At 39.3% G+C, this 25137-nt stretch overlaps 6 protein-coding genes across 9 annotated transcripts; 1 reads left to right on the top strand and 5 right to left on the bottom strand.

Moving 5' to 3' along the window:
• Window positions 1-207: 207 nt before the first annotated feature.
• Window positions 208-3812, bottom strand: LOC121796361 (protein LIKE COV 1-like). 2 transcript variants are annotated; one of them, XM_042195214.1, is made up of 7 exons: window positions 3496-3812; window positions 2832-2884; window positions 2016-2125; window positions 1510-1677; window positions 1326-1423; window positions 833-949; window positions 208-544 (listed from the first exon to the last, which is right to left on the bottom strand). In XM_042195214.1, the coding sequence occupies exons 1-6, from the start codon at window positions 3658-3660 to the stop codon at window positions 881-883; spliced, it is 663 nt and encodes a 220-aa protein (XP_042051148.1). In that variant the 5' UTR covers window positions 3661-3812; the 3' UTR covers window positions 208-544; window positions 833-880. The 2 variants fall into 2 exon arrangements, with proteins under 2 accessions (XP_042051148.1, XP_042051147.1); XM_042195213.1 differs by having other exon boundaries at window positions 833-959; window positions 3496-3810.
• A 4175-nt stretch (window positions 3813-7987) lies between these two features.
• Window positions 7988-10382, top strand: LOC121797080 (rho guanine nucleotide exchange factor 8-like). Its single transcript, XM_042195813.1, has 7 exons — window positions 7988-8079; window positions 8154-8270; window positions 8887-9041; window positions 9120-9194; window positions 9287-9553; window positions 9620-9946; window positions 10020-10382. The coding sequence occupies exons 1-7, from the start codon at window positions 8043-8045 to the stop codon at window positions 10380-10382; spliced, it is 1341 nt and encodes a 446-aa protein (XP_042051747.1). The 5' UTR covers window positions 7988-8042.
• Window positions 10383-10761: 379 nt separating this feature from the next.
• Window positions 10762-12183, bottom strand: LOC121796369 (probable protein ABIL4). 2 transcript variants are annotated; one of them, XM_042195229.1, is made up of 7 exons: window positions 12010-12183; window positions 11840-11922; window positions 11632-11779; window positions 11443-11542; window positions 11247-11351; window positions 11092-11165; window positions 10762-11010 (listed from the first exon to the last, which is right to left on the bottom strand). In XM_042195229.1, exons 1-7 carry the CDS (start codon window positions 12088-12090, stop codon window positions 10909-10911), a joined length of 693 nt encoding a protein of 230 aa, XP_042051163.1. In that variant the 5' UTR covers window positions 12091-12183; the 3' UTR covers window positions 10762-10908. The 2 variants fall into 2 exon arrangements, with proteins under 2 accessions (XP_042051163.1, XP_042051164.1); XM_042195230.1 differs by having other exon boundaries at window positions 11247-11348; window positions 12010-12181.
• An 867-nt stretch (window positions 12184-13050) lies between these two features.
• LOC121796304 (proteinaceous RNase P 2-like) lies at window positions 13051-16381 on the bottom strand. Its single transcript, XM_042195132.1, has 7 exons — window positions 14807-16381; window positions 14640-14729; window positions 14378-14559; window positions 14170-14290; window positions 13793-13861; window positions 13491-13623; window positions 13051-13427 (listed from the first exon to the last, which is right to left on the bottom strand). The coding sequence occupies exons 1-7, from the start codon at window positions 16379-16381 to the stop codon at window positions 13228-13230; spliced, it is 2370 nt and encodes a 789-aa protein (XP_042051066.1). The 3' UTR covers window positions 13051-13227.
• Window positions 16382-16984: 603 nt separating this feature from the next.
• On the bottom strand, window positions 16985-19469 carry LOC121796358 (protein FAR1-RELATED SEQUENCE 5-like). The gene is made up of 3 exons (XM_042195210.1): window positions 19372-19469; window positions 18381-18925; window positions 16985-17389 (listed from the first exon to the last, which is right to left on the bottom strand). The coding sequence occupies exons 1-3, from the start codon at window positions 19451-19453 to the stop codon at window positions 17156-17158; spliced, it is 861 nt and encodes a 286-aa protein (XP_042051144.1). The 5' UTR covers window positions 19454-19469; the 3' UTR covers window positions 16985-17155.
• Window positions 19470-19826: 357 nt separating this feature from the next.
• Window positions 19827-24807, bottom strand: LOC121796313 (protein tesmin/TSO1-like CXC 5). 2 transcript variants are annotated; one of them, XM_042195142.1, is made up of 8 exons: window positions 24278-24807; window positions 23761-23871; window positions 22885-23062; window positions 22452-22805; window positions 21547-21653; window positions 21377-21471; window positions 20356-20781; window positions 19827-20290 (listed from the first exon to the last, which is right to left on the bottom strand). In XM_042195142.1, the coding sequence occupies exons 1-8, from the start codon at window positions 24529-24531 to the stop codon at window positions 20052-20054; spliced, it is 1764 nt and encodes a 587-aa protein (XP_042051076.1). In that variant the 5' UTR covers window positions 24532-24807; the 3' UTR covers window positions 19827-20051. The 2 variants fall into 2 exon arrangements, with proteins under 2 accessions (XP_042051076.1, XP_042051078.1); XM_042195144.1 differs by having other exon boundaries at window positions 21547-21650.
• Window positions 24808-25137: the final 330 nt, after the last annotated feature.

Genomic DNA, 25137 nt, shown 5'->3' with positions numbered 1-25137 from the left:
GAGGCCAAAATTCTTAGATTCGAACCATGTGACATTAAATTTAACTTCATTTACTCATAAAAAAAATAGTACTAGTACTCCTACTTTTTTGTCATGCCACCATCATTGGTCTAAACCTTTTTTACTTGGAAAAGATAACACACTGTTATTTAATCCTTAGTTCTACAATTTCTTGTCTACACACTAGTATAGTTTTTAACAAAAAAATAAATAAAACATAGAAAAACCTTGAAAAAAAAGGGACAGATACATGAAGTTGGGAACTCAATTACCTTTACTAAGGAATAAAAAGATAAGCCGCCATTAATTAGAAAACCAGCTATCTACCTAAATAACTACAATCATCCGCTGCAGAAGATAGTAATCTAACAGTTCAAAGACAAGAGATGAAAATTTAGAATCCAAGTCCACCATTTAATGATGAACAACTGAAAGCCTCCCAGGTTCTATGATCTATCCGGTCTGATTCTATCGAGCTGAGTAGTTCTTGGATCCAAGGTAGCTAGGATTTGGGGCATCGACATGCCACCAGATACCACGATTTCTGCATAAATAAAACGAATCAACTTCGGAGACTATTCAAAAAATACACAAATCTCAGAAAAATGATAAAGAAGGAACAGGTTTGGGAAAAAATGGAGATTTTAAGGACATACAAGTATCGTTTGCATTTTTATGGCTTCGAATCCCCTAGTTTGGTAATATGCATCTAACGACTACATAGACCATGCAGGAAGCATATTGGGTTGGGGGTTCTCAAAACAACAGTCAGTAAAGACGAAAAATGCAACTACCCCATTATCATACCAAAATAATTGCAAACATATCTTACCAATTCCTTCTCTTACAGACAAGTTCGGTCTGATAACATCTTTAGCATTCACCAGGAAGATATCACCGATGTAAAGATGGTTCGTTGGGACATACACACATGAGAGCTCTTCCTCTCCTGAATAACTCTGGCATGGAAAGAAAATTAATACTAATAATTAAATAAAACAAAAATATAAAGTTAAAATCAGCCCTCATTTGCAAATACTCCAAAACATCATGGGGTCATTGTTATATTATAAATATCAATAGAGATACAGAGGGGATAGTTGCTTTCAAAGTTCAAACTAGGCTACATATCAAGAACATCTCTCTTCTTCATTAGTTCAATTAATTATCAAAGTGGCCATCACTCAACACAATATTACAGTTCCACATACTAGAGTGCCCAGTGTGCAAAAGAACCCAAATTAAGGTACTAACACGGCCATGTCTAGAGATATAATTCCAAGTGCTGGAAAATAATAAACCAAGAGATGCAAGACATGGCAAACCTGAAGTGTGAGAGATGAAGTGATGAACCCGAATGCATATTCACCGATACGTGGATGCCTTATTATCGCCACTTCTTTGAAAGCACGTGTGTTCTGATCTGCAATAGTAACGTCTAACAAACTCAGAATCCGCACCTAGCAAAAACTTTCTTCAAGAGCCTAAAACTTGAAAAAACAAGTGCACCTGGAGATATGGCAGCACTAATCTGCTTCGAGGCATTGTAAATATGACGAATGAAGGGCATACGCTTAATAAACCACTCTCCAATGCCCAAAACAGAAGTCCCCAACCATGATGACATGAATACTCCAACCAAGAAAATAAAAGTAATGGAGGTCACAAATCCCAAACCTATACCCACAGAGAATACAGTGTTAGTAGCAGTAGATGGAAGCAAAATGAACATTCGAAATGTAGGATTGAACTAGCAAAGATATTTAATGAAAATTAACTATATAAATTATCCACAATAATATTTTGTTCCATTTTTTAATTATAGACATTTTACTTTTATGCGTCCACAGAAGATGATATCATGATACATAATTCCATATCTTAACTGATACTTGTATGTACAGTTGTATAAGTTGTATAATGAGTAACCTAATACATCAGATAGATAAGACAGTAATAAATGGTGACTATTTAGCTTCGGATATTAAGTGAAAATTCAGCATGAGCATGCTTACCAAATATATCAATTCCAAGTTGAGCATAAATAGGAGAGAAAAATCCATCCACGAAATGAATGAACCACCATGTTATATAGAAAGTAATAGCTATTGGTAGAAGGATGACACTGCGAAGTGACAAAGCAGTGGTGTTATCAACATATGAGCAGATGGGTAACAATTCGGTTCAGTTGCAAAGTAGAACAAGAGCTTTACTATGTCATGCAAATATTTTTTGATGTACCAGCTATCAAAAAGCTAGATGTTAAGAAATGGAATATTTAAGCCTTTCCTCAAAACCACTAAAATTTCTGAAGTCATTCAACTATTTGTGATGTACCGAAAATCCCTAAGCTACTAAAAACATGATCTGGATCTGAATAAAACTTGGATAGATAAAACTCTTAACCCAGTTTTCTATCTCTTTGTTGTATTCCACAATGACCAAAATATGTGGGTTCTGTAGCACCTAGCTTTGTCTTAATGAGGTATCAGCCCAATAGTTATTGACGACTAGAGTAGTTCAAAAGCTACAAACAGAACTTTAGCTCTAAAACTCACAGTTGCCCCTCATGCTGCTCCATTCCTCATAAGATCCACCAAACTACATTACTGAGATAGTAACTATTATTCCTTAGTGTCCAAATCTATCGTACGTCTATGCAATGGAGATTACCATCTATGCAATGGAGATTACCAGCTAAATAGATCACAGATCACCAAATGCAGTAATAGATCCACCACCAAAATGATTATGTCAAAGAGTGTTCATGTACGTATTATACATCTTAAGCTCAGAATTGTAAGGACCGTGTAGCATAAATATGCGCTCACCATCCAGTCATGAATTTCTTTGAAGCCCAGCTCCGCACAACTTTGTAAAATGTCTGCGTGATTACAAACATGAAGAATTACACTTTTTATCTTTTGACACAAAGTACTACTACTGCTAAAAGCAGCAGAAGATCAGGCATTTTTTCGACATAGGAACAATACTAGTATATTTTTTACATGAATTATAAAATGAGCAAGCTCTTCATAATATCGTTACATGCACGGATACATAATTATGATAATTGGAGCTCGGCATGCACTGATTAAAGTTAGACGCCTCTCACTACACAAAAAGAAAACAAAATGGCACTGAAGATGTGCATATGATTAGCTCCCATCTTAATACTAGCCTTTTGCATGGGTAAACACTAAACTCAGCCATTACAACCCTCAATTTATATGACCAATGTCAATTTACAGAAAATTCTTATAACAAAGTTCCAGCTACAATATTCACCACATCACAATTGATCATCAATCGTGCCACTACAATAATTTAATCAACAATTACAGAACAAGGCAGTCTTCATTTCTAACTACACACAATTCATAATTTCGTCCAATGCAACAAAAGAGGCAAAATAAGTGGTAAAATTGAACTCCTAAAACCCTAAAACGAAAATCAGAAAGGAAAAATCGAGAGATGATAAACAGCAGGGAGTACCTCACGGCCAGGATGGTGGTGGGAGGAGGAAACGGATGCGGAGGAGGGGCCGTCGTCATCGATGCGGCGGTCAACAGAATCAGCCACCGTTATTAGAAGCTCGCGATCTCTATCTCTGCCACTGCCGCTGCCGCCCATCACTCCGAGAGATTTCTCATCTCCCATCACACACACAATCCTTCACGATTCCCAGTGTGAACAGATTCAGAGTTCGATCTCTCCCTCTCTAGGAATTGAGCTTCAATTGAATGAGCATTCCTCTACTGTTTATGGGGATGAATTTTGAATTAGGAACAATAATAGTAATGTTAATAATGTTAACCAATAATAGTGAGAATTAATTTTAAATAGTGTAATTATTGTGTTAATCACAAAATCTCTTCTACGAATGGATTGAATATTTGAATTTGGGTTATTTGACGAGCTGGCCCCAATCACAGCATGCCAGCTCAGTGGACTGTATTTCCTTTTTTTATTTTTACTTTTTAATATTGTATTTATAATCTAATTTAGGTTTACGTCGCCTCCACCTCGAATTTTGTTTGTACTAGTAATTGTTTGATTTATTTATTCTACACTTGATCACTATATAAGTAAGTCGACTAAACTAACTACTATAACGATCCTAAGATGACGAAATTCATTAGAACATCCGTAATGGGGCGGACGATAGGCCGCCCGATGCCTCAGGCGCGCCATCATCCGCCTACTGTGGGTCGCGGACGATAGGCCGCCCGATGCCTCAGGCGCGCTATCATCCGCCTACTGTGGGTCGCGGACGATGCCCGATGCATCGTCCGTGTCCTATAGATCGTCCGCGGACGATACGTGGACGATAGGGCATCGTCCGCGCCATCGTTCGCCAATTGTGGGCGACGCGAACGATGGCGCGGACGATGCAACGCGTTTTTATTTTTTAATTCCGAAAAATTAATTAATCAATGAGTCGTCTTTTGTAGAGTAGTCAACTTTTTTTCCATTTCTAACTCGTGTGAAACTTTTTTTTAATCAATGTAGGATTTGCCGTTTTTAATTAATCATGGTATTTTTTTTATTATTTTGCATTGACATGTTTGAAAACATTTAAATTAATTAATAAAACAATAGTGAAACATATAGGGCGGCCTTTAGGGCGGCTTAGAGCATCTCCAGTAACGGCGTCAAAATCGCGACGCCGATTTTTCACCGATGCCGGTTCTGACGCCGAACCATTGGAACCGGTGTCAAAATCGGCGTGGCCATGCCGATTCGCGCGATAACGCCGGTTCCGACGCCGATCCTCACGGCGCCATTGTGGGTCCCGGATCGGCGTCAAACCGGCGTCAGATTTTATTATTTTTTTTTCTTTTGAAAACACTATATATACGCGCTTTGAACGTCATTTTCATTCGCACCACTTGTTTTAACGAGTACTCTCTCTACCTTACTTTCTGTTCAAGATCAATAACGAGCAATGGAGAACAACTACGAAGGTACTCCAGTGACTCCCGGGGGATGGTCTCAGACTCCCCCGCCTCCCGGTGTAGGGTCTCAGACGGCCCCGACTCCCGGGGTAGGGTCCCATACTTCCCCGGCTCCTGGGGGAGGTGGTTGGCCTCCGATGACCGGGTACTACAACATGTACCCGTGGCAGCAGATGATTCCACCGGCCCAGCAGATGATTCCCCAGGCGCAGGGGACGCACGGGGGGGGACAACGCCTATCGGCCGACTTTTGATTTTTCCACCGGTTCTTCGCAAACATCGACCCCAACGGATGCACAGTATACAGAGACCTTCTCCTTAGCGGACTTGGGTTTTGATATGAACGAGGTTCCGGAAACTCTCATTCAAAGCCAGGGAGTAGGGCGAGGTAAGAAGAAGGGCAAGGCCAAGAAGGTCGGCGAGTCGTCGCAGCCGGAGGCGGAAATCCGGGGCCGGAGGAAGTGGACGGACGCGGAGAACGTTGCGGTTGCCAAGGCGTGGGTGAGTGTCTGCGACGATCCTCTCGTTTCGAACAACTAGAGGATCGTCAACTTGTGGGCCAAGGTAGCCGCAGCCTACAGGGCATTTTGCCCTGAAGGGAGACCGTGCACCGGGGAGGAGGTCCGGAAGTGCTGGGACCGAATCAGGTCTGGCGTCTCTCGATTTTCGGGTTTGTACGCCAACGCCCTCCGCATGCAGACCAGTGGCCAAACAGATGAAGACTGCAGGAGGATTGCGGAGAGAGCCTACCCCGATCCGCAGAAGAAGTACTATGAGTTCACCTACTGGAACTGCTACGTTGTGCTCAACGAGTCAGAGAAATTCCCGGCAGGCGTCGACGCTGGCTGGCCGAAGAGGCAGAAACTGAACTATACCGGAGATTATAGCGGCAGCAGCGGTGGTTCGACAGACCTCCCCGAGACGGCCCAGGAGGTCCCGACTCCTCGTTCGTTCGGTCGCCGACCTCGCCCGGTTGGCCAAAGGCGGGCGCAACAGGTTGCGAGGGGGGGCACCCCGAGTTCCCAGGGGGTCCATTCGACATCCCCCCTCGGCAGGTCTACCATGGAGCTCAAATTCTTCGCGCGCCAACAAACGCGCGCTCAAATGGTGAAGACCTTAGCCGACTTCCAAGCGGCGGTGGACCCCGAGGTGAAGGATTTTCTTCGTGTATTGCTCCAGAGCCAGCGTGAAGAATTGGAGGCGATGAGGAGGGACACCGGCGGGAATAGCCGCGGCGTAGGTGGCGACGGAGGCGGCGGCGAGGAGTGATTTTGTTTTACTTTTTTAAATTAATGCACTTTTTAATTTTTGTAATTTTTTTAAAATTATTGTACTTTTTTTTTAAAATTAATGTACTTTTTAAGGTTTAATATTATTATTCGAATTTTCCGTATTTGTCTCGTAAATTAAATTCCGTATGTTGATACGAGTGTAAATTAAATTATATAATTGTTATTAGTAATGTGGATAGGTAGTGTGAAGGCTATGTGAGGGCTATTTGATGTCCAGTTGATGTGGCAAGCTGATGTGGTAGGAGAATTGTAGTGCTGATGATGTGGCAGTGTGAAGGCTATGTGAGGGCTATTTGACGTTCAGTCTTACTGTCGATGCTCTTATAGGGCGCCCCACTGCAAGTGAAAGGGTAATAGGATAAAATGCTGACGTGGCGGTGCATAGGGCGGGCTTTAGGGCGTCCCTTAGGACGCCCCACTGCTAATGCTCTTATCGAATAATGTTGTCCTGCACGAAAAACGTAATGATATGAGAGATCACCATGTATACTCACCTTCAATTATTGATCTTGAAATAGAATAAATGGCTTTTCTAATAAAATCATACAAACATTTGTTTATATGTTGTGTGTTTTAGAATTTAGCATTTCGCTTTCAATATATTATTATACTCCTACCATCTAAATTTTATTTGTGCATTTTTTGACACATGATTTAACGAAAGAATTTCATTAAGTTAATAAATCTTCCATCGTCCCCTAGAAATATATATTAAAAAATTGCAGAAATTTTCATGCAAAATTGGTAAAGTATAAAATAAAAAAAGAAAAGTAATTGAAAACTAGAAGTATGAATAGGGGATAGCAAGACCCACGATATAACAGAGTCATTTAAGATAAAAGAAAAAGTAAAAATAAAAAGTGAACTAATTGTATCAGACAAACTAAAATACTAAAATAATAATACTATTTTTTTAGAATAAATTAAGCTTAGTTTTTTTTATGTAATTTGTATATATGCAACAACAATCAACAATTCATTAAATATTAGAATCTGAATGCATGCATAGCAATTTTAATGTATATTATACTTACTAGATATTGTTTAGGTATTGGGAATATACGTAAGACATATATTGAAAATTTGAAATATTATAAACGTCGTATTTATGACCACGTTATCTTATTATATTAGAAAAACCGAATCGAATTCAAATCCCTGCAGATTATAGGTGTGTAGCAAATTAAAATTTCATAATATTTGTCATAAATAAAAAGTAAATTTCATTCAAGTTGTAGGGATTGTGTTTCACCACTTTCCTTTCAAACATACCCAATATTGACAAAAAAAAATATCTTATGGCAAATTGACCATATTACACAAATCAATTCAAACATTTTAATTATTTCACTCCCAAATCATATAAATGTAAATACTCCCGAAAATATCCAGACCATAAACCTACCAATTAATCAAATAGACCAATGATCATTAAATAATACCCTCCCAATAATTGTCTCATATTTCTTTTTTTTAGAGTCACTCAATTTCTTAAATCTGAGTCAATTCAAAGTAAGACAATTATTCGAGATTATTGAGAATAAATGGTAATTAGTCTCTCTCTCTCTTGGTAGTTCTTACTAAATATACATGCATCCCACGTCCCATGATCACCCCATTATATTTTTATTTTTAGGACAAATAAAATAAACAGAGATTCAAGAATCATCATCTCTATTTTTGTCAACCAGGGAAGAAAAAACTATTGGCAGTTGAATTCATAAAGAGGTTTTTGAGAATTCCCTGTGGCTTCACTTTCCTTCTTGTTGATCTCTCTCTCTCTCTCTCGAAGATGCAAGTGAAGAATGAATCTGCAGCTGAATCTTCAGGTATCTTTTATTGCATGTGTGTATGTATATATATGGAGAAAAGGAGAAGGGATTGATGGTTTTTGTTGGTGTAGATATGGAGTTGATGAAGGAGAGATTTTCGAAGTTGCTTCTTGGTGAGGACATGTCTGGTGGTGGAAAGGGTGTTTCTTCTGCATTGGCCTTGTCAAATGCCATCACCAATCTTGCTGGTAATAATGAATTTGAATTTGTCTGAAATTGAATGTAGATGATTAGTTGGTAGAGATTCGAATGTCCAGCATCAGTTGCAAAACACAACTCGTGTGAGGTCTATAGATTTCATGAGCTTTCTTTCTCTCTTGATAGACTAGTCTTTTGGGATGAGTTGTTCTATTTGGTGTAATATTGATGATTTCATTGAAAATCGCAACGACCTTGAGTGGTGGCGTGCTAGATGAACCAGTAGTAAACAACGAGGATGATTGGGAGTCAATTTGGAATGGTCGACTGGTTATGACAATGAATCTTGACTAATGAGGATGTTGGCCGAGCTAATTGTTACAGACTCCTATGGTCCACAAAGGTCGTGTGAGACAATTGTTACAGACTCCAATGTCTCACATCGATCGTGTAAGACAACTAGTGTTGGCCTTAACCAATGAGGATGTTGATTTTAGAGGGAGATCTATTGTTACATGCCACATTGGTAGTTTAATACAATTGGGCTTGGCCAACGAGGACGTTATATGTCCATGTGTTTTCTTTCTTTTCTTGATTGGCATATTTTAGAATGAGTTATTCTGTTTGGTTTGTAACATGATCATGATCAATCATCTCTGGTCGCAGCTTCTGTTTTCGGGGAGCAAACGAGGTTAGAACCAATGTCCGCAACGACAAAGGAGAGGTGGAAGAAGGAGATCGATTGCCTCGTTTCAATCACGGATTACATAGTTGAATTTGTTACTACTCAACAGAAATCAAAGGATGGATCAATCATAGAGGTAACCAAACTCAACTAATGAATCTTTGTTTATTAATTCATTTCTTAATTACAATACTTGATCAACTTTGTTCTATAGGTAATGGTGACACAGCCAAGGAGAGACCTTCTTTTAAGCATGCCCGCCTTGCGCAAGCTCGACGTGATGCTTCTCGTAAGAAACATAACATACCATAACATAACATAACATAACAAAACATATGTTGTTGAATGATTGTATATGGTTTTTGTTGTGTTTACGTAAAGGACATCCTTGACAAGTTCGAGGGCGAGCAAGAGTTCAAGTACGTGTCAAGGGATGCGAACGAGTCCCAGAGAGGCTTCCAGAGGAGCGATAAATGGTGGTTACCTACAGTCAAGGTTCCCCCGGGCGGCCTCTCAGAAGGGTCGAAAAGGTTCCTTCAGAAGCAAAAGAAGGCAGTGGACCAAGTGTTGAAAGCATCCATGGCTATAAATTCCCAAGCTCTTACTGATATGCACATCCCAGATAGCTACATTGAGTCTCTTCCAAAGGTAGAGATGTGATGTAACTAGCCATTGTTGGTTTAGAGATGTTAATAATGTTGATGTTTTTTGTAGAATGGGAAAGAATGTATTGGTGAATCACTCTACCGAATCATAACAGATGAACACTTTGATGATCCTTTGCAATTCATTTCAAACTTGGGCTTGCAATCCGAGCACGAGATTCTTGATTTCAAGGACAAGATTGAGGCTTGTGTTGTGATTTGGAGGAGGAAGATGAACTACAAGGACGCGAAGTCCGCATGGGGGGGCCCATCTGTCAGCTTCGAGAAGAGAGAGATCTTCGAGGAACGAGCACACACTGTGCTGCTCATCATCAAGCAGAAGTTCCCCTCTATCCCCCAGTCCTTACTTGAAATAAGCAAAATCCAATGCAATAAAGTATGATGATCAGTGCTTGTGTTTTTCGTGTTGAACCTAAGGGTTTTTGCTTACTATGTTATTGTGCGTTTAGGATGTGGGGCTGGCGGTTTTGGAGAGCTATTCGAGAGTACTGGAGAGCTTAGCCAACACGGTGATGTCTCGTATCAACGATGTTCTGTATGCCAACTATCTTATTGAGAAGGCAAAGAGCCCGCCTGGGGATGACTATGCATCATCCCCGGGATTGATCACCGGTACTCCAGAGAGGGCCATACTTTCCGATTTCATAAGCTTAGATTTGGACCCTTCCGAGGAAGAGAAGGGGGCAGACACAGAGGCTTACTGCGGGAAGGATGAAGAGATGAAGATCATACGCCAACTCGCTAACATAAAGAAGTTTTCTTACACTGATACAGTTGAGATGGCCGGGTTCAGAAGCCCGGCTCGGGGATAGACCTCTACACCAAGATGTTGTCAAGAAGATTGTAGGTTGAGTTAGTTTAACTCAGCATCATTTGATTCATTGATATTGAACAGAATTTGTACCATATGCTTAGAAACATCATTTGTAGCTAAACTTCATTTCCATTGATTGTTGGATTCTAACATTTCTACATGTGAATTCATAGGATTCATTACATCAAATGCAAGAAACCAATCCATATCTCCAAATACTTATGCACTGGAGATTGATTTAGTTAACAAGATTCATTGATCTTCAACCCAATTTGTACCAAATGTTTAGAAACATCATTTGTAGCTAAATTTCATTCCCATTGATTATTGGATTCATTACATATTAGTGCTACCTTAAAATGCAAGAAACAAATCCATAGCTCCAAATACTTATGCATTGATATTGAAACTTCATTTAGAGATGAACTTTGTTGGATTCTAACATGTATACATCTAAAATCATAGGAGCTATTACATAATGGAGCTACCTCAAATGCAAGAAGCCAATCCTTAACCCACAATACTTATGCAAGAAGCCGTCTCCCGCGCTTAATAAGAGCAGCAATGCCCTTGTTCTGCACTAGCACCTTCCAACTTCTCGCGCCACGTTTAAGCTTTTCAACCTCCTGCAACAACACAACATTGTTCTTCTATAAAAACATAAATGACAAATCAACCTCAGCTGACTAAAGAAAGGGAAATCCAACCTCAAATTGGAAAACTAAGTTACTGGTTTTTGGCAATATTGATCGGCCATCATCATCATCATCCATCCCCTTCACTATCAATCAAAGTGACATAACTTTTAAAATATCACACACACACATACACACACACTAAAACATCTCAAGAAGCTCCATACAATGTGTGTAGTTTCTTGATGAGTGAAGTGGTGCAAAAACTACATTCTTTCTACTCATCCCACTCTCAACCCGAGATGATTCCTCACTCGAATATTTCGAAGCTGCTGATGGGGAAAAACAAGGCATCATCACATTAAAATATAGTAACAATCAATATCAAGATTTTGAAGAGGCCAAAGATTCAATTTTTATTACATGAACACACATAATGATAGTGGAATCTTGAAAAATCAGCACCCCACTGAAATCTTGGCATGGAGATTCTGTAGGAATAAATCTGGCAAGTCCCAATTCTCTGATTTCACACAACATGCTAAATATCAAAGATATATTACAAAAAAAATGATTTTTTTTTATGAAACCATAAACTAACCACCGCCAAACCTGTTTGAGCCTCTCTATTTTAAGCTCAGTTTCAGAAACTGAATTGTTCTTAGAAATGCAGCATTCAAGATTGGCTGAAATGGTTCCAAGATGATCCACCACCACCACTACAGCTCTCTCCACATACTCTTTAGTTGTCTCAAGAATTCTGCATTTCAAGAAATTATCACCAAAAACTACAAAAATTTTATTTATTTTATTCACTTACTGAGTCTTGTCTTGGGAGTTCAAGAAGGCTGTTTTGCAGTAATCAGCAGCATGATAGAGCTGAGAGCTGAAGTGCCTTAGCTCCTGCACCAAGAAATCTTACATCTTGGCATTAATATTGATAATTTGATATGATAAACAAGAGAATGTAATTATTTAAATGGGACTGACTTTGAGGGATTCGTGGAACTGTGCTTCGGAATCCTCCTCCATTCTCTTATCCATATTTGTTCTGTTTGCTGATTTAGCCATATATATTTACTACTAGTAATTTTTTAAATATGTGATTTTGTTTTTGGGAAATGTGGTTGTGTGGATTCTCGTGAGTGTTTTTTTATTTTTTCCTGCAGGTCATTGAGGATTGAGGAGATGGATTTTGTCATGTATGATGAAAGATTTGATTTTTATGTGATATCAACATGAGTTTCAAATAATATTGATGAATAATGGGTTTAGTTATTTTGTCAAAGTTGGAAATAAAACAAATAAGGTTGTGAGGCAGTTGGCTGTCAAGGGGTCACGTGCAACGCTTAGAGGAATATATACATTTTTGTTTTTTATTTAATTCGACCTTTTAGATATTTTCGTACCATGGAATCGATGACCGTTCCAAATGGTGAATTTAGTTGAGTTTAGACCCACATGGATTCGTCACTAGCCGGCTAACAGGGCAACTTTCCTGAAAAAAACTATTATAAAGTTCGGTTAAATTCCGGAGAATTTCGCAACTTTGTGAATCGGCAAGAAAAACCACGACTTTATACCTTATTCTCCGCTGAGCCTAGGAGTCGGATTTGGCAAGTAGGGGGGCTCAGACCCTTACATTTGTGTTCTATGATTAGCGGTCGACGCCCGCCTCCTCTTAAGGCGCTCACGAGAAAGGAAACGTTGGATTACCCCAACTTCAAATTCCGATATCAAGATGGCTGAGTATGCCTCGTTGCTCCCCATGATTGGAGGTATTGCTCCTATTTGCTTGGGTATGGTCACTTTTAGGCCACCCCTTTGTTCGTTTCGAGTACGACCACTTTTGGGTCATGCCCGACAGTCCTTGCTCTAGTTCGAGATATATCCAGTTATGGATCTTTTGTCTTGCAGTTAGGCTCTCGTCACTTTTGGACTACCCATGTACTACAAGATATTGATCATTGTTTTGATATATACAGGTAAAGGGTCCGTCTAACTCTGTATCCGTCGAAAAAACACCTCGAATAACACCCCATCCCCAAAATAAAATAAAAAGAAAAAAAAGCGATCATTTCACTTGTAATTACACAATGCAAGAAAATATAGCACAAAACAAAACTGATCTCACAATCTGTACAAAGAGGCTACCAATCAATCTAAATGAACACTGCTAAAACTCCCTACTCCTACACCTCCATCCGCTTATATTTCGAAATCGATCACGCACGCACCGCGCCTCTCTGCAGCCTCAAGCTGTCGAACAACCGAAGCATCATCCTCCGTCAATTCACCATCCGAGCTTGCTTCATCGCTGCTGCATTCGTCCCTGCACCTTCCAGTTAACAGAGACTCGACCAGATCCCTCGTCTCCATCTGCTGCCGGGACACTTTTGCCTCCGCCTCTGCCAAGATGCAAAACGATGAATGAAACAGCAAGTGAGGAAAAGGTAACTCCAATTAGTTACCTTTGGGTGAAAATGAAGAATCTTGATTATTCGTCGAGCTTGAGCTTCCACGAGAACAGCATAACCAAATCCGTTCGTCCTCATTTTCAACCTCTGATGCGATGGGCACGTGCCAATGGCCCTTCTCTGTCTCCTATCAAGTTAACAACGTCCAAGAAAATCGAAAGTTCTCAGTTCCTTACTGTCTTAGAGAAACCAGCGCGTTGCAAATCAGACAACGAGTAACCTAACTTGGAAAAACTCGAGCTAGAACAATAAGGACATTCTATACTGTCTCAGAAACTCAAACTAAGAGCACCAACCTGTATAACAACAGAACACGGAGGTGGCATTCGAAACACTGGACCACTTTCAGCAAAGCTGAAGCGAACCTACGAGCAAGAAACAACAAGACAGCGTGAAAATGAATCATGTTATGTCAACAGATTACACCACATTGTGTATTCCTTTTCATTCACTTCCTAAAAAGGGAAAGCATGAACAGACACAAATTCGAAAAGGCCGTTACGTTATATTGTAGATTGAAGTCTAAATGGCATCATTCTTGAAAAGAAACAGCTGCAGATTACACCACATTGTGTATACTTTTCACTCACTTCCTAAAAATCGAAAGCAAGAATCTAAATGCATCATTCTTGAAAAGAAACAGCTGCACCACTCAAATGCTAAGAGCTCTCACCTGATGCCTTTCCTTCCATTTTGGGAAGAAATCATTCCCTAGTAGTTGAAACAGGTGATCTCTCATCTCGTCATTCGTCACGAGTAAGCATCTGCACTTTATAGCTGCATATAACCAGTACCTAAACAGCCAAGTTTTTTTATAATCAAACTTCAAATTTCAATACAAAGTTCAATTTTTTTTAAAAAACTATCATATCCATAGTTACCAGTCATCATTTGATCCAGTTGGTGTTGCATAGAGAGCATCGGCATTCTTCCACTTATCAACCAAACCTCTATTAAAAGGCTCATCCATCTTCTCTCCCGTGATTCGCCTATTATGCAACACGATGAGAGGCCATTTCTTGGAAGGAAGCATCTTCCGGATCCCATTCACAACTAGATTGACCTAATACCAAAATCATCAACTCTTCATACAACATGATGCACATGAAATCTTCCTCATTTGCTACAACAAAGCAAACTCACCTTAGATGGCTTGAACTTTCGTTGGCTGTAAAGCCCGACGTTTGCAGCATCCACCACGGCCTCAAAAGGTCCATAATAGTCAAGCCACTTCTGCACACCACACACATTTCCATTTCAATAGAATAGATTAACACAATATACGAAAGATTTCAATCAAATTAACTCACTTGGAACTTCTCAAAACTCGAATTCCTCTCCCTCTCCGCAGCTATGGACGCCACAGATTTGGCAAAGTTTTCTGTTTCCACCGGATCAAGGTCTATGGTAACCAACTTCTCACCACAGCATTCACATACTCCATCAGAACCAACACTGCTACGCGACACCCTCCACTTCCCTCTACCCAACCAGCCAGCCCCATGCCACCCACCCCCACCATTATCCATTGCTCGTACGATCAATTCTTGATCCCATTTCCTTCTCCCCACCCGCGAAGCCACCTTGCTCGTGAACCACCTCTCAATCGAATCTGCTGTGCTAGGCGAAACCTGCCTCACACTTGTCCTAAGCTTATGCAGTATGTAATACACCTTATCACTTCTCCCAGCCTCTGTGCTTACTCTAAGAAGGGACTCCAGCTCAGGCTCCTCCGGATAGACCCCGTTTTCAAGCATGTGCTTTTCAACCTCGAACGCATTCTCAACATCCCCATTACCGCAGAAGATAGCTAGAGCAGGGCCATATGATCTCAGCCTAGGATTAATCCCATATTCCTTCATTTGCTTCACAATGTCAAATGCCATCTCACCATCACCCAAAGCCATAGCCATTCTTGCTACAGATGTGAAAGTTGCTTCATTCATTGGAACCTTCTCCAACCCCATCTCCTTATATATCTCAAACCCTTTTTCAAGAGCAACTCTCTTCAATTCCTCACTCACTTGAATCCCCTCACTTCTACTGCACAAATTCCCAGCAGCTTTCCTCATAGATTGAACCAAACCATCCAAACTATCCTCATCACTAAATCCACTTCCAAAATCCACCACTTCAACAGTACTACTCAACGATTGAGAACTCGAGCTCGGGCTCCGGCCCCGGCTGCCGCTCTTAGCAGGCTGAACCACACCAGCAGCTGCAGAAGAGCAGAGATAGAGAAGAACAGCATAATGGTACTGCCCAATTTTGATCCCTTCCTTCCTAGCCAAATCATAGAGCTTAATCGCACCAACAACATCCCCCATTTTGGAGCAACTGTCCAATCCAACCCTCAACACGTTTCCCGGCTGATCATCTCTCAATTTCTTGACCCTCTTCTCCTTTGATTCCCTCAAAGATCCAATCTTTTCCCTATCCCTCCCCAATTTCACATCTTTCCTTCTCTTCGAATACCTATCCTTTAACACAACCCTTCTCTCAGTAGGCTTCTCTGCATCATGGCGGTTAGTTTCAGGAGATTTTCCAGCAGCCCTTTTGGTGGAATCGGAGAAAGAAGAAAACCCAGAGAGGAAATCGGCATTGGGAGAAGAATTGGAGACTTCTCCGGATAAGGCGGTTTCGGGGAGGGCGGCGAGGCGCACGTTAGCTTGAGGTGTGAGGGGGTGGTTTGGAGGGGAGGAATGATGGAAGAGGTGAGTGGCGAGGGAAGAAGAGAAGTTGGAGAGGGAGAGGTGGAGTTGAAGAGGTTTGTGAGAGTAACTGTAAATGGAAGGAAAAGAGGCCATTGGTGGCCGTTGAGAAAAGCTCATCACTGAAGTTGATGAATTTCGTCTTATCGTTTTGGAGAATGTGGAAAAATACATAATCTTGATAATGTAATTTGAAGTTTTAGTTATGCAAAATGGTAGTTATAAGTTATGGTGTTTTTTTTTGTGTGTGTGAAATTGGTAAAATAAATTTGATGATGATTCAAGAATTACTGCGGATTTTATATTTAGACCTATTTATTTCAAAAATACTATATACATGATTAATAAATAAGCAATTCGAGCAAGGCATCACTAATAAAGATTTATGATAAATTCGCGTATAATTTTCCTTGTGGTTTGAAGATAATTATGCAAATAACCACTGGAATTGTTTTTTCTTCCAAATATGCAGATATTTTATTCTAAAAAGTTGTTTTTTCCTAAACTATTGTAAAGGGATATTGAGTATATTCATTTATTTTAAATTAATATTTAAGAATCAATTTTAAATATATAGTAATACTTAAAAGTCTAATTATGCATATACAAGTTTATGAGGTTTCAAAATTACTAAAGAAAGAAACAATTCCAAACATCAGTTCAATTATATAAAAAAAAAACTAGTCTGTGTGTGTTTTAGTGTTTATGTATCACATTTAACTTTATTCACATATTCGCAAAAATAATTACTTGGGCAGATATATTAATTATGAGAAGTGAAGAAAAACAAAATTAGCTCTATAAAATATTTTCACAAATAATCTCACCATCAAATACAGCCACTATAAATATAATGTATTAATGTTATATACACAAATAAGCAACAGGTCTTACAACAATGGCCATTTTAGAGTTAGCTTTACTATAAACCACTATATGGAACCAATCTCATCCATGGATATACAAACTCGACAACTTCTTCCGATTTTCGGATTCCACTTGTTCGACGTTGTTCAGAGCTTTCTGAATCTTCTTCGACAAGGACTGGTTGTGATCTTCAATGTGCCCAACAATCATATGCAGTTGCCGCTTGTATGTAGCAGCCAACTTCTCGGAAGTTTCAGCACGATTTCTGGCAATGGCTAGTTGTAAAGATAGCTCCCGGATTCTGTCGTGTTCACTCTGGACAAATGTGAAAGCACAGCAAGATTAAATGCCAATGAAAATGGAGATGACAGACCACATGGAAATATGAACACAGCAATATTATCAGAAAATAAGCATTTTTGCGGAAGTGACTTTTAGCAATAGACGAACACAAGCATGTATGAGGAAAAGTAATAATACCAGGAAATTAATCTAGGAATATAAAACTTGTAAAACTATATTTTATAAATTAGCTGTGTTTTTCATAATCCGCACATCATCACTCATGAGTTCTTCAATTTCATTTCTCTGACATACACAAGAAATCGAATAAGGAGTAGACGAGTAGTGATAAATTCTAATTCGAACTTTAAGCATGTCAAGAATTGCAGATGCTATATTAGTAGTACTTATTTGTTATCTATATTACTCTCCATCCACAGTTGTTCTTCGAGAGCTGCATTGGGTAAAACGATGCAAAGAAGAATTTTCAAGATGTGCTGTAAAGTGAAGTGGGAAAATTCTCTTATACACTGTGAAAATGCAATATACTACAGAATGCCCTATATATGCAGTCTTATCGGCAAAAGGATTTCAGTTGAAAAACTAACGAACGTCCTTGATTCTATCCTCAGATGAAGACCAGATATACCCACTTCCAAGTCACAAATGACAGCATAACAAACTACACAGCACACATGTCTAAAGAAGTTTTCAGGATATGAAGAAACAATATATCCAACTAAGTTTCAGGGCATAGACTTATTCCATTCAACGAAGAACATATTACTGAGAATGAAAGCATGAGTAAGGGGTGCAATACTCACCAAATGAAGATATGACATATTCACTCACAACTCACAACTGTAATGAAAGTATCATAAACTACACAGCACACGTGTATCAAGACGTTTCAAGGAGGTGAAGATACAAAATATCAAACTAATTTTCATTGAAAAACCTCATTTCATTTAACGAAGAACACGTTACTGAGAATGAAAGCACGAGTAAGGGGTCCAATACTCACCAGTGACTCCAGAGCACCACCACTCCCATACACATTCGCAGCTAAAATAGCTTGGCCAGATTTCACCGAGGGCTTTGCATACGCTGGGGCCATTTCATGATTATGCTCCTTTTGGAACCTAGAAACCTTCCATTGGCCACTATCATCGCAAACGAAAGATACCATCGCTCTGCATCCTGTTCTCGTTTCCGGCTTTTTGTAACAGACACCACTGGTATCTGCTTTATCATCCTTAACCCCTTCCTTTGAACAGCAGTAAGTTTTTGATCTCACCCTCTTCGTTCCCATAAAATAGTATTGCTTCCCCCTACGGACATTGAAACCCATTGCTGTCGCGTAATCACAGTACAGCATATACGCTTCCTCCTCACTGTACACAACTTGCTCCAATAATTTCTTCTCCAGCTCCAAAATATGACATCCATCTTGCATCTCATTCCCATCAACCACTTCTCCAACAGAACGAGGCGGTGCAACACCTTCCTCATCACTATCTCCACAAGCCGATCCATGGATTTCGAGGTCGAATCCAGAATTTTCCATCTCTGTGAAGTAAGGCAGAATATACTTTCATTTTGAGCTCATACTCAGACATAACGAATTAACGATGATGGCTTAAAACTCAGAAAAACGGCATTTGATCAAACACACCAGCTACACCAAAACACATTTGTAAAATCAAATCTTCGATTGAAAATCAATAACCACAAAACAATTTTTAGAATAACCAGCTCAAAAATATTCATGATCAAAGGCTTTCACAGCATAATTGAAAAAATTGACAATATCTGCACAGGCATTTGCAAAAAAACGCGAAAATCATATCAAGGAAGGAGTAATCGCTGTTATTAACAATATACATTAACGAAATTGAAGCGGAGATAACAAAGCATGAACGTTACACAATCAGCTCTACAGACAAAGTAGGGAATCGATTGATTGAGAAACAAAGCAATAAAGACCGAAACGAAAATGGAATAGATAAATTAACCTTCAATTGAAGGAGGTGGTTGGATTACGACGGCGACGGCGGAGGTGGTGGCGGCTGAATTTGAAAGTAAATTTGGGCGCATGGTCTCCAGCTGAGGGCTCTATAGACCGGGTCTACCTAATCATCTCTTATTTGGGAATTTATCTTTATTTTCCCTTCCCCTTTTGCAAGGGCAATTATGTCAATATTTATTTATTTGTATGCACATTTACATTGTTAATTGTTTACATTTTTAGAATGATAAATTGCAGTTAATTTTAATTTGAAAAATATAGAATAAATTACACACAATTTGCCTCGCATCAATATATGACAATTACCAAAAAAATTACTACTAAAAGTTATGATATGAATGATTATATTTGAAAATTATAAAATTGATCAGAAATAGATAAATGGAGTATCATGGTTTTCCAACATCAGACCAAAAATTAGTGTAGGAAAGTTGAAGACAATTCACAGTATAAAAAGAGTTCTATCATAAACTTTCCAAAACATTGAAGAATACAAAAAAAGTTAATTGTAATTTTTATGAATAATAAGTTAAAATTTGGCATTACAACTGAATCATCTCCTAACAATGGGTGCAGCATCGAAGAAAAGCCGAATCTTTTTGGCTTGGAAATACATGGATGCTGCAGCAGCATAGATCTGTTACATGTCTAAATCCTACGCATATTTTACAACCCTCTTTCAGATTCTGTTCTTACATCACCATTCTCTGCAGCTCTGCTTATTCGCACGAAAGGAGCGTTCTTGAGAGCAGCAGAAACCCGTTGAGGAGCACTGATTTTCGCAGCACCAATGTCTGTGTGCTGATGTTGATTCCTACTCTCGCTTCTTGGATTTGCAGCGCCATTGCTCGATAAACCCCTTTCTACGTCTGATTCTGCTCGTGCCAACGAAGAATACGTGGTTTCTGTGCAGTGTAACGGAGCATGTGTCAGTCAGCAGCAATTCTATGGTAACTAAATGAAAAGTTACCTTTTATTTCTCCTAAAGTGATCAGCCTATTAAGACAATCTCTGAACTTTGTTAGGATAATTCTTTCCTGCTCCTCGTATACTTCAGTCGTCCTGTGCTCGAGTGGCAGCTGGGGAGATGCGTTGTTTTGAGCATGTAACCTGTTAGGGGAACGAGCAGAGGTGAACACTGTGTCTTGTTCGTCACACATTAGAGCTAAAGTGCTGGGAGACATTGGCCGTCCTTTTGATACATCAGCTCCGTCTGAACAAGATTCCTCGGGTGCAGCTTTATCGGACTGGTTTTCAGATGAAGGAAGATGATCAGCCTGAGCCTTTTGAGATTCGGAATGCTTCTGGCTTCGAGACTCATCTTGGATGGTCGAAGCCACTGAGGTCGAACTTTTCTGGGAATCGTTGGCTTGCTTTTCAGCAACATTTCTTTCCTCTGGGAAGCATCACAAGTTAGGAAGTGTGCAAGCACAATTGCAATGGACTTCATTAACTCAATTAATGGAGCTTTATAAAACTAGATCATCTCCACATAAGGTTACACCTTAACTTCTCTTCTTAATATAGACGACTCTTCCAAATGCGTATATGTTGGAGTTGGAGGAAGAGATCAACGCACAGAAAATTTTGAAACACGTGCATTTACTTCTAGTCATATGTAAGAGGGGCTGTAAGACCTTCTTAGGCAATATATATTGACAAAAATCTATGCATGCATCTTCACTGGCATACTTTTACTAGATCGTTCGTATATCAGTGACGTCAGAGAGATATGCTCATGCGAGTGACAAAATTATAATTCTTCATAAGACCCCTAGCATCTCATTTTCAACTATAACTGGAATGCATGGCATACTGATTTAAAAAACAATAATCAAATAACACTCCACCGTTGGGCCAACACACACGCACACGACCTTTTGCTTTTTGATGTAACATGGGAAAAAACGCCATAAGGATGTAAGGGTATACTGTGTTGGAAACCAAGAAATCAGATGAATTAGATAAGATGTAACTCAGCACATGTGTACCTGCAAGCATCTTTGCAGCTTCTCTAGAATATACCGCGAGCACAGAGCATAGTTCCTTTAAGTCCTGGGGCTGGATGATGTCAGCTAATAGAGACCTTAGGATGCAGTGCACAAGTAAGTTGTCTGAAGAAATATCATAAAGCAATTCTTCAAACGGACGACACTCATACCTATACGTTAACTTCAAAGAGCCCAAGGCTGGTGTACTAACTGGATGATCAACAGGAACTGAGGATGATAGATTTGAAGGTACAGAAGCCTTGGTATGGTTAGCCTGCTATTAGAGAAAATTGATTTTGGAAGTCAGAATCAAACCTAGCTGTTCCACAGTATATCAGAGACGACACAGAGATATGGTCATGTGAGTCAAAAATTATCACCGAAATACAATTCTAGATGGTATATTATGACCTCCTACCATAAAAACCTACCGATACTGATTTATAATTATGCAATTCATTTCATGATAATCTCTTTTCTTACAGCATTATAGCTAGAGCTCTGCAACTTTCCTTTCCAGCATTTTCACAAAGCAGAGATTCGAATCTTAAAAAAGTAGTAGATATACCTCTTAATTTCATAGTTCATTAATTTGGTAGAATATCGGAGGATAAGCTACCAAAGATTTCTTCTGAAACGCTTTCCATGACATGGCAAAACACTGGGAGTGATTGTCACTTGTAAATATGAATATGCAAATCAAGAAAATCCAACTAAATGATGTTATTTGCATTTATTTCCAATACCACAATTGAATATATTAGATATCAAATCATTGGTTACTAATATTGTATGGTTATTAGGAAAAGGCATATATTTTGAGGATTTTAATGCATAAGTTCTTAACCAAAGAAATATTACAATTACGTTTAAAATCTAGTTAGAATTAAAAAGTGACTCAGGGTGAGCCATATAAACCACAAGCCCTTCAGACTTTATTGTATGAGGTTTCCAATATAAAGTGAACCGGCAGCTAATTAGAGAGTTTTTTTCTGAATTCACTTAACACTGATCGAATTCAATTATGACGTACGTGAATGTTGAAGTTTAGTTTAGGTGTAAGAGCAAAGTTTACCTGCGGTAACTGTCCAAGCCTGTGAACTGGATCTTTTACGGCCGCTCCAAAGTAAAGATCCTGACCTTTCCGCTTTTTCGTCAGTGGGGGAGACCCATAACCAGATGATCCAATAGCGCCGGTGATGGCAGCATTCGCTGCCTGCTGGATAAAGGCGATGTTATTAACATGATCACCGTGGAAAAGAGCTTGCCTCTCTTCGCTTCCTTCAAAATTTTTGCAGTCCATGCATTTACAATTTTCAGAACAAAGAATATTTGCTTGGAAGCATTCACAGTACTTCTTAAGACATCCGGATTTCTTGCAGTGGCATCCCTTATTATGCTTTCCTGAAACAATTTCACCAGCCTCCTCCTGCATATTTATAAAAATCAATTGATCATGCCATTGGAAATGCATCCCGACAAGAGGGAAAATCGAGTTTTGGCAATACCCTGTTATCCCTAGCTCCATGAGGACTGCTAGCAATTTTTGGCCTAAAAGCAGTTGGATTGCGCTCCAAAGTAGCTTCAACAGCTTCTCGTCTAGCAGCATCGTTTTCGACATTGTTGTGACAGTTCACACAATTGCAACCATCACAATAGACTCCAGAAGCAAAACATTCACAATACCTGACCATAAATTGTAAGATAAGATATCACATTATTACTCCGTCCCAGCAAAGCGACATACATTCATAAATTATAGGGATAAGTAAAATTGTTAGAAATAAAATTGGAGAGCATGAATTACACACATAATAGGTTCTTTTCAGTTAAAATAAAATTGGGAGCACATGAAGTACACACATAACACTCAGTAATCTTTCAGATCCAAAGTGATAAGGTATTGAAATGAACAACTTTAGTTAATTCTTTCCTAAGCTGAAAGAATAAACCATAATCTTTGAACTATGTTCATATGGTAAGAACCACTTAGTCAAACATTTTCTTATGCTTATTGATAACGTAACTTGATAAGCTTTGGTACAAGAAACGCGTGTATAGAGCAGATGCTAGATTACACAGCAAAACAAGTTGCATACAACTGAGAGCTCTAATTTGAAATTAGACAACAATTTTAACTAATGATAAGGTGTGCTATATCAGTGAACCAGTGGAATTAACACTGTAGAAGAAGCATATATCCCCAAATTTTACTATGTTCCTCGACTAATTGAAAATGTGAGTAGGATAGATGCATATAAAAATATATCTGGGTGAAAAGAATGCTCTTTGAAAAAGAAACATATTTCCCCATATTTTACTGTGTTCCTTCTTCACGCAATCATTTGTCGTACTAGAAAAGATGAAAATCAATAGCTGCTTACAACTTCAAACACCGAGAATGTTTGCAATTACACTGCTTTTGCTTCTTTGGGGTACCATCTTTTATTTCATTTGCACTTTGCGCAGGCCGGGATCTTGGTGATTCAGGTTTCCTGAGGAGAAAATAAAATTATTTAATACATTTCAAAAAAGAACTACCTTACCACACAACAAACTCTATTAACAGTCATTTTTCATATCTTAATCACTAAAAAGTGACTTATTATTCGAGCTGGCATATGCTGAACTGCAAATGGCCACAAGAACATTCTGTGAACAAATTAACAATCAGAATCTCACACATCAAATTAGCCTTTTCGAGTAGGAGACGGAGGATTCCTAACATTTAATCAAAACATATGTACATCAGTTGCACCAAACAGAATGCCCCAATGTAGCAAACAAACACGAAAGGCTAAAACTTTAAAATCAATAGCCAACAAAACCTACAATTTCCACAAACAAATTATCTTAACCTCCAATTTCAACAACAAATTCGGAGTTCAAAAGGCGACTCACGGAGAAGGGCGAACGGAAGGATGAGAGGGCGGCGGCGGAGGTGGCTGTTGCATAGTCATGAACAGCATCTGCGGCGGCGGCTTCACTGAATGCGGCGGAGGAGGCTGGTCCATCGTCGACGCGCCGCCGCCAGTGAAATCCAACTGCCTCACCAGCTTCCTAGCTGGGAAATCAGCTCCTCCCGCCGTCGCTTCCGTCTGTGGCGGCGGCGGCGGCTTTTTTGGAGGGAAATCTTGTCCCTCTCTTTGCTCCATCGAAGAAGAAAAAAAAAGGGGCAACCAAACGAAAATCCGACGATTTACAACAACAAAAAAATGATAAATCGAATAAATACTACTCCAAAATCACTAATTTCCCGAGAATTCCACCCAATTTTTCAAATATCGTATGCTATTCAAATCGCCAAAACGAAAAGCAACCTCAATTGAGAGGAAACTTGATCCCTAGAAAAGCACATAGATACACATACACACACGCAGGTGGAAGAATTCTTCTAAATGGATTTCGCTTGTTTTGATTCCGCTTCCTCCCTCTCTAGCTTAGCTTTTTCAAAATTCAATTTTGTGAGGTCGGATGAGCGTAGATATCCCATCCAACGGTGATCGTGAGAAGTTCTAGATCAACGGTCTGAATTCATAGAAGGTACTCAAGTCTGCTCGCTGCCGTCGATCTAAAAGCCCTGTCTTTTTCTGATTTTTAGACATTTTTGTCATGCACTCGCCACATCATCGTATTGGACACGTGGCTGGATATGAATGGAGGATTGTGGGGAGTTATTGTGGTACCGCGGCAGGGAAGCTCTCCTGCCCTAATTTTGATGAGATTCTGTTTCGATGAAATAAAAGAAAATGGAAAATATT

The sequence above is a fragment of the Salvia splendens genome, chromosome 3, assembly GCF_004379255.2.
Source record: "Salvia splendens isolate huo1 chromosome 3, SspV2, whole genome shotgun sequence".
Lineage (NCBI taxonomy): Eukaryota > Viridiplantae > Streptophyta > Magnoliopsida > Lamiales > Lamiaceae > Salvia > Salvia splendens.
This window is presented reverse-complemented; position numbering and strand designations above follow the sequence as displayed.

Excerpts from the sequence above, each read along its gene's own strand:
- LOC121796361 (XM_042195213.1), bottom strand. The coding sequence starts at position 3,660 with ATGGGAGATGAGAAATCTCTCGGAGTGATGGGCGGCAGCGGCAGTGGC. Across the intron at positions 1,678-2,015 it reads ACTTGGAATTGATATATTTG|GTTTGGGATTTGTGACCTCC; the intron begins GTAAGCATGCTC and ends CTGTGGGTATAG. Across the intron at positions 545-832 it reads GTCTGTAAGAGAAGGAATTG|AAATCGTGGTATCTGGTGGC; the intron begins GTAAGATATGTT and ends TTATTTATGCAG.
- LOC121797080 (XM_042195813.1), top strand. The coding sequence starts at position 8,043 with ATGCAAGTGAAGAATGAATCTGCAGCTGAATCTTCAG. Across the intron at positions 8,080-8,153 it reads ATCTGCAGCTGAATCTTCAG|ATATGGAGTTGATGAAGGAG; the intron begins GTATCTTTTATT and ends TTGTTGGTGTAG. Across the intron at positions 9,947-10,019 it reads GCAAAATCCAATGCAATAAA|GATGTGGGGCTGGCGGTTTT; the intron begins GTATGATGATCA and ends TTGTGCGTTTAG.
- LOC121796369 (XM_042195229.1), bottom strand. The coding sequence starts at position 12,090 with ATGGCTAAATCAGCAAACAGAACAAATATGGATAAGAGAATGGAGGAG. Across the intron at positions 11,352-11,442 it reads CTATCATTATGTGTGTTCAT|CAGCTTCGAAATATTCGAGT; the intron begins GTAATAAAAATT and ends TTTCCCCATCAG. Across the intron at positions 11,166-11,246 it reads ATCAAGAAACTACACACATT|TGAAGGGGATGGATGATGAT; the intron begins GTATGGAGCTTC and ends TTTGATTGATAG.
- LOC121796304 (XM_042195132.1), bottom strand. The coding sequence starts at position 16,381 with ATGTATTTTTCCACATTCTCCAAAACGATAAGACGAAATTCATCAACT. Across the intron at positions 13,862-14,169 it reads AATGGAAGGAAAGGCATCAG|GTTCGCTTCAGCTTTGCTGA; the intron begins GTGAGAGCTCTT and ends TCTTGCTCGTAG. Across the intron at positions 13,428-13,490 it reads TTCTTCATTTTCACCCAAAG|AGGCGGAGGCAAAAGTGTCC; the intron begins GTAACTAATTGG and ends GCATCTTGGCAG.
- LOC121796358 (XM_042195210.1), bottom strand. The coding sequence starts at position 19,453 with ATGCGCCCAAATTTACTTTCAAATTCAGCCGCCACCACCTCCGCCGTC. Across the intron at positions 18,926-19,371 it reads ACCACCTCCTTCAATTGAAG|AGATGGAAAATTCTGGATTC; the intron begins GTTAATTTATCT and ends CTTACTTCACAG. Across the intron at positions 17,390-18,380 it reads GTGGTGCTCTGGAGTCACTG|AGTGAACACGACAGAATCCG; the intron begins GTGAGTATTGGA and ends ACATTTGTCCAG.
- LOC121796313 (XM_042195142.1), bottom strand. The coding sequence starts at position 24,531 with ATGGAGCAAAGAGAGGGACAAGATTTCCCTCCAAAAAAGCCGCCGCCG. Across the intron at positions 23,872-24,277 it reads CCTTCCGTTCGCCCTTCTCC|GAAACCTGAATCACCAAGAT; the intron begins GTGAGTCGCCTT and ends TTTTCTCCTCAG. Across the intron at positions 22,806-22,884 it reads ATGGAGCTAGGGATAACAGG|GAGGAGGCTGGTGAAATTGT; the intron begins GTATTGCCAAAA and ends ATAAATATGCAG.